At 45.2% G+C, this 16878-nt stretch overlaps 1 protein-coding gene across 6 annotated transcripts in view; it reads right to left on the bottom strand.

Moving 5' to 3' along the window:
- Positions 1-16878, bottom strand: part of LOC142993127 (receptor-type tyrosine-protein phosphatase delta) — a 297399-nt gene that overhangs the window by 60992 nt on the left and 219529 nt on the right. For all 6 annotated transcript variants that reach the window (XM_076143781.1, XM_076143778.1, XM_076143782.1 and 3 more), the window contains 2 exons: positions 2463-2608; positions 444-585 (listed from right to left, as the gene is read on the bottom strand). In XM_076143781.1, the coding sequence (XP_075999896.1) occupies positions 444-585; positions 2463-2608 (288 nt within the window). The remainder of the gene's footprint in view (positions 1-443; positions 586-2462; positions 2609-16878) is intronic.

Below are 16878 nucleotides of genomic sequence, written 5' to 3'. Positions count from 1 at the left end.
CATCATGATACAGTTCTTGATTTTCTACCTGGTCAATCTGTTATCAAAGCTGACGTGCAGAGATGAAAAATGCCTGATTTGAATATTATTGCTGAGCTTTCCCATTAAACCACCACAGGCAAGGTAAGAATGGGTGACGATTTGCATAATTTAACCGGCATCTTAATTATTTTGTCAGGAATCTGCATGCAAATGTCTTAAGTGACTTAGAAATGGAAACTTACTTTGCTAAATGGCTAATGGACTAAATCTGATCAAGTTAGAACACACAACGTGAGTGCAACCACAGCGTCTTAATAAGATCTAACTGTGCGGAGAAAGAGTGAGAAACTGAAGACAAGAGGACAGGACAGACGTGAAACAAATCAAAGCTCTCTTACCTGTGTTAGCTGGAGGGAAAGGGTGCATGTTAGTGTTTGGTTTGTCTTTTGGGGGGGACCTACCACGTAAAACAGTGAGTCTGGTGGTAGCGCTCGTCTCTCCAACACTGTTGGAGGCGACGCATTCGTATATGGCTTCGTCTCGGGGCGTGCGTAATGGCTGGATTCTGAGCACGGAGCCAGAGCCGTCGTCGAACTCAATCACCTGCAGGTGCGAGAGACAGGATATGTTAAAGGAGATTTTTTGGTTCACAATGGGTGGGACCCTCTGCTGAGCAACAGAACTCCAAAGTTGAAGACGTTTGGCTAAACAACACTGATGGTAGACTGACACGATGTGCTTCCTATGACAGATACGAAAGCTGCTGTTTACCTTCCATTGAGTGCTAATGTTTCTGAGGGGTTCAAGTTCAGCGAAATTCAATATATCATTGATTTGTCTTTTTTTTTTTTATATAGTTGTAGGTGTAATGTACTTAGCCAAAATGTGCTTTAATGCATACACTAGCTTATAAATTAAATCCGATGTGTGTGTGTTAATTAGCAACATATCCTATGCAGCTCACTAACTTTAAGAATGGGAATTCACAACGAGGTCAGAATAAGTTTGCCTGAGATCTCATTTTCAGGTGTATATGATTCAATCTAGGTTTTGTCCCACTCTTAAAGTTAAACATTCTATCCCTTGAGGGATGCATCACACTGAATTGTGTCAATGGGACAGAAACAAGCACAAACAGGTATAAGGTGGCTTGATAAACGGTTACGGACAGTTGTACCATGAGGTGAGATTGTGGTACAAAAGACAGGACCGACTGTATTGGACGAACGACACATAAAATGCTCACGAACAGGTGTTTGTTGTCGCTTATACAGCTAGTACGGCATGCTACACGTCGTATACTCACTGAGTTCAGAAAGCCCATTGTCATAACTCAATCTCTTTTAGGCATCAAGGTAGATTTCAATAAAGAAAATGCTCACAACCTCTAAGGCTGAATGTACATACATGATCAATCTCTCTCTCGCTATCTTGCACACACGCGCGCACACACACAAACACACACACACACACACACACGCATACACAGGCCTACCAACATTTTACAGTGCACAGTATTTCTCAGCATGTGTTAGTTAACAATACACTTCAACATTTCATTGGCCCAGCTGCACGCGTGTTGGCATTCAAGCTAGTGAAGGCAGGTGAAGGCGTAAACAAGCTCCTTTTATTGTCGAAACCCCACAAAGAAAGTCAGAGCGGAAGTTGTGAGGCTTCCAAAAGGGAATGGTTTATTGTTAGAACATGAGGCAGCGGCGCACAAGTGAACGGGTGCGGTATGTCAGCAGCCGGCGCACCCTTTGAGGCAACATGGGAATGGAAAATGGCGTGTTAGCATTCAGCACGGCGCGGCGTGATGCAAACGCATCGAACTCTGATAAGATTAGATTTCTGCGAGTGCGCAAACAAGAGGCGGGGAGGATGTCGCCGAGCCACCGTTATGTCAAACATGGCGGGGGGAAAAAAGTGACACCGTAATCGTCGCCAGGCACCCGCACAGAAATTAATAGAAATCTTATCAGTGTTCTGCGTTGATGTGTTATTTCTCATGGGTGCTGAGCCCAAAGTGCAAACTGAGGCTGACCAGAAAATCAAAGCTTCAGCCAAAATGAGGGAGGGGTGGGGCATGCATTCAAGATAACGATGCCACAAAGCAAAAAGGATCTTTCCAAGTGAGAGAGCCGCTTCCTCTTTCACTTTCCATGAGGCTGGGTAATGTGGCGTGATGATGATGTCAGTATCTGGGTCAACACCACGAGAATTAGTATTTGTCCAATTTCTACGTCTAATTACGAATCTCCCCCCAGATCTTTGGGCATGTTTGCTCATCAAAACTCAGCGGGTTTTACAAGCCTTGGCCAGCGTGACAATTCGTGCAGCCCGTTAATGCTTGGTGGCAAGTCAGGGCGGGGACGAGCGAGTGAGCGGGATGGATGTGACGTGAGGTTGGCAGCCAGAAGCAGGGATGAAGCATTCGCATTTTTGTCGAGCATTTTACATCAGAACAATAGACCTAATACCTCAAATCTCTGGTTGCTGACTTTTTTCCCCTTCTTGTTCCACACGATCTTTGGTCGCGGGTCTCCGGTGGCTTGGCAGATGAAGGACGCCACGCCTCCTTGCACTCCCGTTTGGTCATTGGGAGTTCTTAAAAACTTTGGTGGTGCTAGAGAGAAAGACACAGAGTAGAAGATAGCAACAAAAATAAGAAAATGGTTAGCAAGCACACCGAGCATTGTCGACAAAGCAATTCATCACTCTTATCAAGACGCACACACACCAGGAGTGTACAAAGTTGCTTGTTCGGAATGTCTTTTTGCAGCACAAGAGGAAACAGTTATTTTATTATTTATTAGATATTTGCTGTTTCCATCAAGCATTTTCATTATATGTCAAAATTCACATAAAAACAGGGGAATTGAAACGGCTTTAGACGCTTCTACAATCTATCTGGCTTGCGACAAAGACAGCATGTTACAAGGGAAATGAATAATTAAATGGCAAATAAACAAATAGCTGTAGCTTATTCGAGGTGTTCTGAAAGTAATTGCTCATTGAAATCACTTCCCAAACAGAAGAAAGCATTTAATAAAACTCAATTTATCCCTTTGTTTTTTTACATGTCGTGAGAAAAGAACAGTCTGTCTTAATTGTCGCCTCAGTTCAGCCTCGTGACTGGAATGGGAACGCGACGAGGTGAGAGTGGGGCGGCGTTTGCTTTGTGCGGAAGCCGCTTGAAGGCTCATCTCCCCCCTCCCCTTTCTATCTCCTTCGTCGATGTTCCCTGTACAATAGTTGCTGGAATCTGATTTCTAAGAATTACAGTTTTTTCATTGTGATGCAAATGTGACTCAGCATTATAATTTAGACTTTATCAGTATCAGCCATTCCAACAGTGCAGTATTGCTTTGTTTGTCTTTTTTTTCCAGCTTGCTCATCAGCTGACGTTTCCGTCGCCCCCCTCCACCCGAAAAATCAAAGCAAAGCAATTAGCAATCACGGGGGAACCTGTCTCTCTATGATGAGCTTTTGATTGTGAGATTTACATTCCAGCTTTATCATGATGATCAAGGCTATTATAATTTCAGTCAGAATAATAGTGCTAAGTCAGACCCACCCCGCCTACACACACACACACGCATCACCCCCCCAGTATTTTCCACAGAAGCTGGAGTGCCAGCTTCAGTGGGAGGTAAAGCTCCATCTGTCCCCCTGTGGAACAACTGTTTGCCTTTTATCAATCACTTCAGCAGGCCATTAGGAGCCACGCAGCTGCAGTAACGCCAACCGTCTGAATCACCTCATCTGCGTGTGTGTGCGCGCGTGTGGAAATGTAAGATTGTGGTTGTCTGTGGACCGATTTTTTCTCCGTCCAGATTGTGTGGCGCGGTACGGCGCTGCCCAGCCCAGCGGCGTCACTGTGAGCGAGAGACGAATTAACCTGCGGGACTCGCCGAGAGGTGACATAAGATGTGTGGCCAGCAATCAAAACAGCGAATAGATAAACAGGCGAACAGCTGGGCTTCCACTGGGCAAATGAGTCTGCGGAAATCAGTGCCTCATGACACACACACACGCACACGCACACACACACACACACACACACACACACACACGCTTCACCTCATTCATGGTCTGACAGATCCGACAGGTGGGCAGCAGCATTGATACGGTGTAATTTGTATTTGGAGGAAAAAAAAGAAAGAAAAAGCGCCATTACAACAGCATTTGAACCTTATCTCATTGACTTGGCTGGGGTGTGGTGCACACTGGCATCTAGCCAAGAGGGGGCTGATGGGTAATTGATATGCTATTGGTGGTGTTTTTTCGCTCGGGGGCCATCCATTACGGCTCAGTGCGTCTCCCTACGCCGCCTGTGATAGACTGCTACGACATGTACGGGAGATCAGCACTGGGGGTGGGCGCGAGCGGGGTGGGGGGGGATTCATCGCACAATGGGGAGTGATTGAGGCGTGACATGGAGGTAATAGTGTTTTCACAGACATGGCCGCTGATATCGCCATCATACCCCCCATTTTAGGTCTGCCGCTGACAAACCATTTTGGTCAACCCCTCCAGGCTTCAGGTAGACAAAGGCTGATTGAAACCTCAGTTTTCAGTGAGCGATGCCATGACGAGACGCCAGCCTCGACAGCAGCCGACGCCGTACAATGTTTGAACAAATTTTGTGAAAATCAATGCACGGCAGAGAAACGCCAACCTTCCTTTTGCAGATTTTCAGTGTTAGTGTCTTTGCACTGATTGAGAAAAGTACTTCATTTGGCCACCGTGGCGCTGTTGAGTAGATTTTTGAGAAAAGTGACCTTGTGTCCCCTTTCCTCATGACCATTCTGTTTGCCGCTTGCTCATTTTCATTATTATCTGAGAGAAGTCACTCTTCATCTTCCTGTGAATAATATTTCACAAATGTACAGAAATGGGACCCGAAACAGAAATTAGAGCCCCTTAAAATGGCAACGGTCCAAAAGTGTGTATTCTCATAGCCTTAGAATGTTATTTATTGCTTTCGGTGCTATATAGAAATAGATTTGTCTTTCCCCCTCTTTCATTTCCACACACTTCACTTAGTGTTCCTTCATCAAAGGTTCATCTCAAAAAACTCATCATAAAACTAAAACACCACAATCAAGGTTATGTAGCAAAAAATTTAGTTATGGCCGAAAAAAACATGTTCATTGGAATAAAACACTGAAATTAAGATGAATAAATCAGTGCTTTTGTTGTGCGGAGTGTGAGGTCATGTCTATTTTTGAGTTTAGTGGTCTGTATAACTCCAGACAGGCTGGGGGTTAATGGTTCCATATTTTTGCAAAGCTAGCTGACCCCAGAGGAGGGTCGAGTTCAGAGAATCTCGCATTCATTACAAGTTTGTTTGATAGCAGATTAACACGCCGCACAAACATTTCATTTCACCGAGATCAGAGGCTGAGTTTCATTCACAACAGCCAAAGCATTTCAAGTCATCACGACTTCGCTTTTGACCAAAGTTTCATCTGCCGAGCCATTCAGAGCATGAATCAAATGCGGAGGAGAACATTAATAAACCGACTTTCAGTTGGAACCCTCTGTTCCGCATAGACACCAGTCCAGGACAGCTCGGTTTTCACAATTATACTGACTGACATATTCAATTTCATTTGCATGAAAGGGCCCATTTCCTCCCTGAATCTTGAACTTGCAGGGTGAGGTGGAGTTGTGGAGGGCGATAATTAATCCTAACACATCGGGTGGCAGCCTGACAAATACCCTCCTCCATTTTGGACATACGGACGGAAGAAAGGAACGCTTAAAGACGCCATTAACCTCTTTCAACATCTTTAAGCCGCAGCACATCAGTTCTGTGATATTGATATATTGCCACAATGGCAGCAAATGATCCAATGAAAAGGTTGGAGGTAGGGGGAGGAAGTTACGCATGTAGTATGCATGTGCATTTCAATTTTGAGTCATTTATTCTGTAAGTCAGATTGAACTTTATTATCATCTTCATATTTGAATGTGGGAAGTATTCAACAAGCCTAGGTTTGTTGTTGATTATTGAAGCGTGGCTGCGTTCACTGACTATGAATTAATTAACTGCCCATACAGCACTGGAAACATCTGACCACCAGGCCAACAACAAAAACAGGCTGCGATAATGCAGACGCACAAACGCGCAGATAAACGCGGGCAGACAATACCAAAATATATGAAAAAGAGAGGAGATAAACCGGGCCTACTAATCAATGGAACAAACACAACTGCTAGCCATTTGTTTGGGGCGCCGCACAGCTCTCTATCTGCTGCATTATGATAAAACTTCTCTTTTGTAGCGGCGGGAAAACAAACTCCACATTGTGTGTGCTCACAAAAGGGGTCTGGGCAGAAAGAAAGAGAAGGAACTGGAGCTTAATTAGAACTGTTGGCTGATTTGCATTGCATGCTCATCGGTAATCTCGCCTTAAATGGAAACTGAAATTCTTATTGCAATTAGTGATTACTTGAAAAGGGATATGGCCCCCGAATGATTGTTAATTACTGGATCAGGAATAGTACATTAATTCACTGTGGAGGTTTTAATGCAGTGCAATGATGGGGACCCTCTCCTCCATCAATATTGTGCTGCTTGTCACACATAATGAAGTTCATAACACAAGCCTTCTCCCACACTACTCCCCCCCACTTTCCCAACCGCTTAAATGTGCTCTCTAAGCAAAATTCACTGCCAGTCATTACGTAAAACTAATCTAATAGAATATACAAGAATGCGGCTTAATGACACATTAACATCAAGACTATAGCCGCAGGTCCATTTTGCCGGAAGAGTCGGGTTCTCGATTGGCTTTGAGAGAACTCCAGTTAAGAGCATCTGAAAGCTTGCAACGTGGCTTCAAAGGCTAGTGCTGCAAAAACACAACGCCCACGCACATTTGACCCTACTCCCAAATATTCAGTCCAACAGCTAATGCAACTTTCGTAGCCTCAGACAGTTGCGTAGCTTCATAGCAACAGCTACACACATACAGTACTCACACAGGTGTAACAACAGTGTCACAGAGTGAAGGAATATTGCCAATGACTAAGTTGGGGGAGTTCTGGGCAGGACAATGGGGAAATAGATGAAGGTTTTATTGAACAGACAAGCTGCTTAGAGTGTGTCTTCAGAGATAAGACGGCAAATAGAAATGCTCCCTTATCAACTTATCGTTTTTTTAGATTCATAAAAGCAAAAAATCTTTTTAGGTTACCGAGTGACAGCCACATTGGAAAAATGGTTTCAGTCCATTTTACTCTATTTCTCTCTTTCTTCAACTGTGTTTCCGTCTCTCTAGCAGACACACACACACACACACACACACACACACACACACGTACGTTTACCGCCATCTCCCATGGGACACATTAGCAAGGTAGAGGGATCCAGTTTGTCACTTAATAAAACGGCCCACTCAAACAGATGGCTTTGTTCAAACAGCCCCCCCAACGCTTTAAAAAGCGGGAACTGAATCACTGCTGTGGCGAATCAAGCACATGAAAGCCCATCTCCCCTTGTGGTGGGGAAACCAAACAGAAGGAAACACATAAATATTGAATTGCGCCTCTGTCTGCGCGAAAAAGAAAAAAAAGAAGGGGCGCAGGCGAGTAGGGTGGGAAACACGAGACCCCTCTGTTGGAAACTCTACACATCTGGAGTGAGGTTGTCAAACGCCGAGGCACAATAATACAGAAGCTTCACTTTCAAAAAGACTTCATTATCATCTCCTGTCATTCTGTACCGTTTCATTTTGGTCTAACTGCGCAAATCTGGGACCGACTGGTGTGTGACGCCTTGAAGAAGACGCGGGTTGGGCAAGAAGTATGAAATTTGGATTTGTTTGTCGTGTTTGTTTTCCCTCCAGTGTCTGGAAACGGGAGAACATAGATAAGTAATTCTAATTGTGCAGCCTTTCTCTGTGTGGTAGTCGGCGCAGTCTATTTGCAAAAAGTTAATTATCTGATAGGATAGGCAGTGGCAGCCACTAACACAGAAAAGGCATTCGTTCATTCTGTTATCCACGAGGCAATGGAACGATTCATGAAATGGCAGTGCTGCTGCAAAATGGCCAGTAGTTATCATGCCTGGGCTGCACCAGACTTGAAAAGATGTTAAAAAAAAAAAATGGCAAAAGCGATAAACATTCTTTGACCGCGTCAGCTTACCGCCAAACGCAATGACGTGAGATTGTTCCAGAACCTGATTGTGCGGGATTCCGGCGCTCCTGCCACATATGTAATGCACATTTTTTTACACTGACTAAGATAAGGAAATATCATGATGACAGGGAGCAGAGATGGAAATCTGAAAGCTGCCGCCTTTCCACTGCGTTTGTCAGAAATCACAGGAAGATACAGATGGGGATGAGCGGGATGGAAAATCAAACGAGCAACAAATCTGACTGATTTTATTCAACAGTGAATGATGGCAGGCGTGCTCGGGCCCTGTCCTGTTCCTTCACAGCATTAAACTTCACGTAATAGCCTTTGCCCTCAACCAGTGGGCAGAAAAGCTTGCCTCTTATTTGTCTCTAGGAGGCAGAGAGAGATGGATTATGCTGCAAATCATTCCAGGGATTTGACATTGTACATATAAACTGACTGATTTTATGGCTAAGTGGTGCCAGGCCATTTCCGACGGATGCCAGTTGTCAGGCCAGGCGAAGTGACACATTCACCGCTCTGTGTTTTCTCAGGCTCCTGCACTCAGACCGGTCCTGCTCCACGGCAGCTGGCTTCCATGTCTCGCAAATGTTCTCTCGCTTCAGCAAACCAGGTGCTACCTAAATCCAGCCTTTGGGTTGCTCTAATTCTCTATGTCCAACCGCCGTGTTGTAAGCTTTTCAATATTCCGTTCTGCATGTCACGGTATCCCAAGAAAATGAAACTACAAATGGCGAGGAAGATATTCCGCCTCCCAAAAATATTGTTCTCAGCAGTCATGGTTGTCTTCAAACCGAAAACCTAGCACAGGGCTTCCACCAGACAGAAGAGGAAGCTAGTAGTAGTAGATACCAATGGAAAGACTCACAGTGAATACAGATTTATACGGTATATGCAATACCTTCAAAGGCATGATAATAATAACAATAATTCTTATCGATTATCACTTTCACAACATAATTACATTTGTCACCATTAATTGCTAAAAGAATAGCGGTCACAGTGTGATTTCTTTTGATGTAATGAGTGACAAAAACAGCACGGCGTCTTATTATAACACTGATTAATTGAATTTGAATCCTTTTCTGTATAATTTATTCCCTTACATTTTTAATCGGGTTGTTTCAGATTGAGTAGATGACAGTGTACCGTTACACAATCGCACATAAGCGACGCATTAGCAAGTTGTTTTGTCAACTTCACATTATTGAATTGTCTACAACTAAACCACATGCGGTACATCTAAGCTGAGGTCTTTAAATTCTTAATTGCGTATCCCCAATGTCAACAGTTCAGTTTGTGTGTGTGTGGGTGTGTGTGTGTGTGTGTTGCTGAAGTCTTTGAAGAGCTACAGATGAGAAACAAATGAGGACGGCTGGTAACAGGGGGAGGGGGAGGAGCAGCATTGGGGCTTTGACTGGGAAGCAAACAGTGCAAAGTCACCCCAGACCCCCCCGGGGACATAATTAAAATAATCCAGTGAAATTAAGTGCTTCAGATCATTTGTGGCTCTCCCTTGATGTGTGTGGATGTAGGCATGATTCATCAAGAGATGAGTGGAAGCGTGGCAAGGGTGACTCTGTAGTCGCCCGGCGATATTTTTGAGACGTATTTGCAATTCCCTCCTTCAGTCTTAAATTGCTTTAAATTTCTGTAACAACCCCGTCTTTGTGCAGTGATATTAAGAAGTCACAGCGGATGCGGCTGAAACGAGCAATACACCACTTTGTGCCGATATCAAACTTGAAGGCCTGTCAAAACAAAACGAGCAAAAAAAAAAGGAGCCACAGACGAGGGGGAGGGGCCGGGAAGCCTCATGCTCGTTTCTGGCACAGTGAGAAACTGGTGTCTGAGGCTGGAAATGGTACAAAAAGAATCCCAAATCTTTTTCCCCCTCAATATGTTGTTTTCAGAATCTTTGCCGCGCCGACTTCGTCTACACTTGCAATTGCGTTTCCAATGAGTGTATTTCGGAGAGGCTGAGAAAAGAGGTGGGAGAAAAAAAGGCCTCCATAGCAAAAACACGAGGAGCTTCCCAAGAGGACAACACCGTCGGGGACCGGAGATGTGGCCTTTGGACGGATGGGAGTTGGTTACGCTTCTCTTAGTCCTTTTCACCCTTGGCCAAGCTGGGCCACAGTTGACAGAGCAAGAGGGTACACACAAGCGTTGGCCCTCGAGCGCAAATGTTTGCCAGCAGTAATGAGCTCAACTCCACCGGGCAAGCGAGTGTGTGGGCTGCCTGTATGTGCTCGTCACACGTAATTGTGAATGGAACATATGCAGTAAGTCTAAGTCCCTTGCAAGCGCGTACGAGATCCTCCTCCTGTCTGACCCGCACGTCGTTTAAAATTTAATGACTTATTATTCTAAAAGCATAGCTGTAAGGCAGCAGTAAGGCAGCAGTAATGGCAGGGTCTCCTGGCTTTTAACGTGAAGTAGTGAAAATTTGAGGGGGAGAAAGAGCGAGAGGAGAGAAACCTCAGATGACACCAAATGCCACATGTTACTGTGGGTCCTCAGTAAGTAATGACTTCATCCATCCTTTCTCACACGGAGTAAAGGTTAAATAGTGAGCTGGCGTGTTGACTCGGCGTGATTATTTCTCACCTTCATGAATATTCGAGGAAATCATAGGCACTCGGCGCGCAAAGTGAGGGTTATCTAAAAGAGTCGAGACCTGCTTTAGTATCAGACACTGGGCGGCGGCTGGAAAAGTCAATTATCAGAAATCACCTCCTCTGTCTGCAAATCAAAGCGGCCGCAATTGCACCACAATCAAACTTCAGGGGGATGATGGTCTTCCGCAATCATCATTTGAATTACGTGTCATGTAATGTAAACACCGTGAGAATAACGGCACATTTAGAGCAAAGTCCTCCTCAGTGTGTGTGTGTGTGTGTTTTTAAAACCGATATTTCCACTCTGCAGGCACGTGAGGCGAAGTCCTCTGTCATTAATCATTCCACAGGTGCGAGAGCGTTGTCAGAGCCCATACTTCCCCTCGCTGTTACAACCAGGGAGGAAAGCGGGATTGTACGCGGGAAAAGAGGAGAGGGGGTTGGGGGGGGGGGGGGGGGGGGAGGGCGAGTGGGGTGACCACATCCCTAAAAAACAATTTCCCTTTCTTTTCTCCTGCGCCAAATTTGTCAGTGGAAGGGGGGGAGAACCAAGTCCAGATTAATTAGATTCCATTTTGTGGTCATCTTTGTTTTCCCCCCTCCTCTCTCTCTCTCTCTCTCTCTCTCTCTCTCTCTCTCTCTCTCTCTCTCTCTCTCTCTCTCTTTGTCTTGCCTAGGGTCCTCACAGCCATCCCAGCGCCATTTATCACGTCGCCATCTCGACTGCGCCTGCCTGTCGTCCCCCCCCCCCCTTTCCTCGCCGGGAAGCCATTAGAGCATCTCTGCATCGTGGCAGCCAGATTGCATTCCGGTCCCCGCGCGCAACATTTATCATCTTTTGTCCCAACTTTTTATCTGCCCCTGCCCCCGTGTGAAGCCCTATCTGTGATGCCCGCTATAATAAAACACTGGGAGGTGAGGCTCAAGTAAATAACCTAATTAAACCTCGCAAACGGGGATAAGAGGGGGGAAAAAATGCACAACAAGGCCTTTGTGAGAATGCCAGAGGAGGAACACTCACAGATGGCAGCGAGGAAGTTGAAGCAGCGACGTGGCACCCTGCCCGTACCACCTTCTCATCGCAGTATTTATAGGACAGCTACTGCTAGCGCTGTTTTGTCCGCAGATTTCCTCTTTCGGCGGCCGTGCGCGACTAGCGTGGCACCAGTTCTTATTCTCGCAGAAGTGCTGAGCAGGCGCGAGCGAGGAGCAGAGCGGAGCGTCCGAGACACAACAAACTGCCTCTTAAGGCACCAAAGCATCTCTCTGATAAGGCCCAAAGTTGGTCGTAATGAGTCCTGAGAGGAAATCTATCATTCTGTCTCCTTCACTCCCGTCTCGTTCTTAGGCAAAAGTTGAGCCAACTCTGATTGGTCTCATTAGGACCAAAATGAAGAATGCCAAGCGTCATAATTATCGGCGCGGCTGCAAACAGTATGGCGTCGATACAACAAAATGTCAGGAGGGCATTAGCGAGCAATTATTAATCCATATCAAGCTGGGGAGGACAATTTAATTATCACCTAATCAATATTTCAAGATCTTGTACAGATGTAGTGCAGCGACGGGGCGTATAGATCTCTGTTCTGAGAGGCCTTTTGTGGAATAAAGGGCAGCTTGGCACCGTTAGTGATTATGCGTGTGTGTGTGTGTGTGTGATTGTGCCTTTGGTCTCAGAGTGAAAACAAAATTGATTGGAAGAATATGAAATCAGATACAATAATGATACTGTCTAGATTGGAAGACTAAAAATGATCCAAAAAGATCAGGTGAAGATGCTTCATTCATTGGGTGATTTTAAGCAGAAATGACCTATTTGCATTCCTAAAATGTCAAAAAGATGAAACACAGGGTGCTTATGTTCAGCTTCAGTATACTCTAGCTCTTCTCAATTGCCAATGATACGACTGGCCCGTGCAAAATTGACGCTATTTCCCAGAGAAGCTTCCAAAGCTGAGGTCTGGCGCAGGAGCGGTGCAGAATAATGGAGCTCTGCAAGTCATAAAAGCTTTTATTAACAATTTAATATTCTATCATGGCAGTAAACATTGCTTATTTTCTCTCGTCCGCATCTCTCCTCTCGGCGCAGCCTTAATAATTACTCTCATTGTACCTGAAACAAACTATCTGAAAAAACGTCAGTGGGGCTTTTGTGCCAATGATGAAACAAAATGAATGCTGTGTAAAAGGCTCTCTTGGATTTCAAAGACCCCCCCCCCTCCTCCCCGCACAATGAGGCACGGCAAAACAAAAGTGGCTGTCGTCCATGAGATAGCAGTCATCTCCAGATAAGAATACCCGTCTCACAGTTCTGTTTTTGCTTTTTGTTTGCTATTATTGTGCCTCCTGCCTCCATCTCTGGATCGCTTTAGTCACCGCACATCCAATTGATTGCTCCTAACTCGCCTGGTCCCGGGTTATTTTCACTCCTTATTCCCTGACTGTCTCGTGCAATGGATCGCTGTTTCAGCTCGAGATTGGATTTTTGCTTTTGTTTTGTGTAGCAATCATTCTCAAACTGTGACACGGGGTGGCGTTTAAACCGATTTTTCAACTTTACTAATTTTAAGTGACTTTGAGCGAAGATGCCATGGTTACGTACCTGCATGGCTTCAGCTTGTGTTCCAGTGTTTCAAAACCTTATTATCGCTTCAGGCCACTTTGAATAAAGCCAATGCAGAAATTCCGGATTATGACCGGATTCATTTATTTATTGCACGTAAATGACAAGTAAAGAATTGAAATCCACTAAATTTAGCAGTTTAATGAACATCAAGGAGAACCTCAGCAGCCTGAAGGGTGTTTACACCCCTGTTTAATAATGAGGCTGCTCTTAAGGCATTTGTGCAAACCAAGAGGTATAATTATGAAAATTAAGTTTCAAAATAAATACTTTCCCTCTGGCTTTGCGTTGTTGTCCTTATGTTAGTGCAGTGCGTGTTAAATATGAGGCGTTCTGTAGCCACGCTATGTGCAAGCTGTTTGTTTACAACTGCTGTGTGTATTAATACGACCAGTGAGCAATGTCATCAATGTTATGTTGTAATTGAACCGGTCTTAGTGATTCCTGTGGACAATTCCATCCTTGATTTCCAATATGATAAGAAGCATAATGACGGTATAACTTTACATAGTGCAGCAATGTTGTTGTACCCCACTTTTCCCACTACAATGCACTTTTGGCACGTGGGTGACAAGAGATTGAAATGCGTGATGCAGCATCTTTCATCTGCTTACCTTTGACTTTCATCACTATATCTCAGCTGCGTGTAATCGGGTTTAGATCGTTACACCGAATGGCGGCGGCCTAATCACATCTATGGGATTAAAGTCGTACTGTTCTGGATTACCTTTCACAAATTATCTTTGGGCTTTGAAAACGAGTCGTGACTAAAAACCAAACAAACATAAAAAAAGGAATCACTCATAAGCTGCATTACATATTCTTTTCTTTCATTTTATCCACTCATTTTGTTTGAACACTTTAAACGTTAATCCATACATTCTTTTATTCAATCTCTCTCTAAACTTGTTCTCTCCCTTTCTTATTTATTTCCAGTTTGCCGTAATATCTTGACGTCCAAAGGCACTGTGGGATTTCATGTCTGAGTCAGTTTGCACCCTTTGAGTGGTTTGTCTGACCTCTGCCCTTCGCCATAATGTATCTGTACTAATTTTGTTATATTTGATAGATCACGGCCTGCTGTGGGAAAACAGCTTTTGTTTTGTTGAAAACTGTAAACTATGACATCACAACGTGGGGTTATTCTTGGAACAGGTCAGACAGCCACAGGAATTTCCATCCCGTCTGATCAGTCATGCTCTAAAGCAGTCATGGAGAATGAAAGAATGGTTTTGCGGGAGAACACAGACTATTTTATATACTATGCATATTGCATACTATGTGTAGAATGCAGCATGCATATTGCTTTGGCTTCTAATGTTAGAACACATCAGGCTGAGGAATCTGTGCATACCAGATGAGTGTTGGAGTGTGTGTGTACAGTATATGAGAGCAAAGGCACATCCATGATAACTTGACACTGTAACCATGTAAAAACATCATCACTCAGTCGTGAAGAGGTTAAATAGTTTCTAGAAGCCTTTTTGAAACCTTTTGCATACACGTAGCTGGAAGACATAAACCTGCATCCTACATCAAAAAAAAGGGTATTACTTCGTCGATGATCTCAAAGTTATGCGTGACGTTTTACAGCCTACAGGGAAAAAAATGTATAAGCACATTTGTGTATCAGTACTGTGTGTGTGTGTTAACTGAGTCATCGCTAACATCTCCAGGGCATTCCCACTCTCCTCCCACTGGAGTCGGCATAATTTGGTCAACGGTAGAAATAACGTCGCCACCGTGGGATTTAATGGTAAAACTACAGCTTATCCTTATTGCAGACATCTCTCCTCCAATAATCACAACGGGGGAAAAAGCACGACCAATTAAATCGTGCCGTGTAATGAGAGGCAACAGATCATGCGGTGTGAAATTACTGTCTTGCCCGAGCGGTGGCATGAGGGAGGAGGGCGAGGCTGCGAAAGAGGATCCCTCAGCGACGCCGCGATCGCGCCTGACGTCCCTGCTCTCAGAGGGAGCGTCGGGGAAAATCGCACTCGATCCACGGCACAAAACCCAACATCACCGATTCACACGTGTGAATGTGTGTATGTCTTGTCTCAAAACTGAAGGTGAGATGAGCGCAGGGAGATAAAGGGATGAATAGACAGATGAGGAGGATGGAGTAGGATCAAAACTTTGGACTGCAAAGTTTGCTAAAGAAATTTGTCAGAGTGCGTCTTTGCCATGGCGATGGCACAATGGAGGGGGGGGGGGACAAGTGGACGAGCTCTGAAGAATCCTTCGTCGCCCTACCTCTCTGTTGTATGTTAATCCGTGTCACATCACTTGAAATATCCTAAATCGTGACTTGAGTGACTGACGGGGATGGGGGCGAATAATTAGCCGATGAGAGAATGATGAATGAGTGGGAAGTGTGTGCCACGGGAGTGTGAGAGCAGAGGGGGAGCAGGCCCTTTATGGTTATGGATGGCGGCTCAACACCTCGTCAATGTCCGTGGACCCTACTGTACCGTGCACCAGCTAATGGCAGCATTGATATTCCATGTTCCACCGTGCACTTAGAGTGCCGCACCATTAGAAACAAGGGCTTGGCTTGCTTTCAGCCTTTCAGGCCTGGCTGTGGCGTGCCAGCATTTTCACCTCTCCATGGAGGCTTTCACTCTCATTTGCCATAACTCATAAACCACACCAAAAATGCTGTGTGTCACAATAAATCCCAGCTCCGGCATGACTCACTCACTCTGCCGCGCAGGGAGCCAAGGAGTGAGTGAGCGAGCGCGAGCCGGAGTGTGTGAGTGTGTGTGTAAATAAGTGAGCGAGACAGCGAGTGAGTTAATGAGCAAGCGAGCAAGCAAACAAACAAGTGAGGGGGAGGAGTGAGGAAGGAGAGTGACAGATGTAGTGTGTGTGAGAGCGTATTGGGCGAGATAGGCAGCTCTCCAGAAGACACAACTTTGAGCGCTCACTCGATCACTCCGACGAATGTAAATCAACTGTGACAAGAGGAGCTCAGGGCTTAAAGATTCCCGATCGGCGTCAAGCTTTGGAGAGAGCTGTAGGTAAGAAGGTGGGGATGTGAGCTCTCTGGCTGGGACCAAGCGATCGGCCCGCGGCGCTCCAGGGAGATGAATGGTTTAGACCATTAACCCCACTGCAGATTCCCAACACACCCCACGGGCACACAAATGTGCTGTGCTGAGATCAGTGCAATGTGTCACACTCTCAGGACCCCTGAAGTGAGACCAAAGCTCAGGCCTAGGGCCAGGTGTTACCCACATGAGCGCACACACACAGGCACACACACACACACACACACACACACACACGCGTCTGGAAGCTCACACACACAAAACGCATCCCTGACAGGCAAGCAAATACACACAAAGAGGATCCAGGGGCAGTTAAGGTTTCCTTTTCAGCAGCGAGCAGTAATGCATTCAGGAACACGCAGGTGGCTTTAATATTTTTAAGAGGATAATTTATAAAATGACAAAGCTCAGCATCACGCAGGCTCTTCCATATGTCTCA

The sequence above is a fragment of the Genypterus blacodes genome, unplaced genomic scaffold, assembly GCF_046128005.1.
Source record: "Genypterus blacodes isolate CSIRO-AG114 ecotype Tasmania unplaced genomic scaffold, CSIRO-AGI_Gbla_v1 ptg000027l_1, whole genome shotgun sequence".
Classification (NCBI taxonomy): domain Eukaryota; kingdom Metazoa; phylum Chordata; class Actinopteri; order Ophidiiformes; family Ophidiidae; genus Genypterus; species Genypterus blacodes.
The sequence above is the reverse complement of the archived record's forward strand: the minus strand, read 5'-3'. Positions and strand labels throughout refer to the sequence as shown.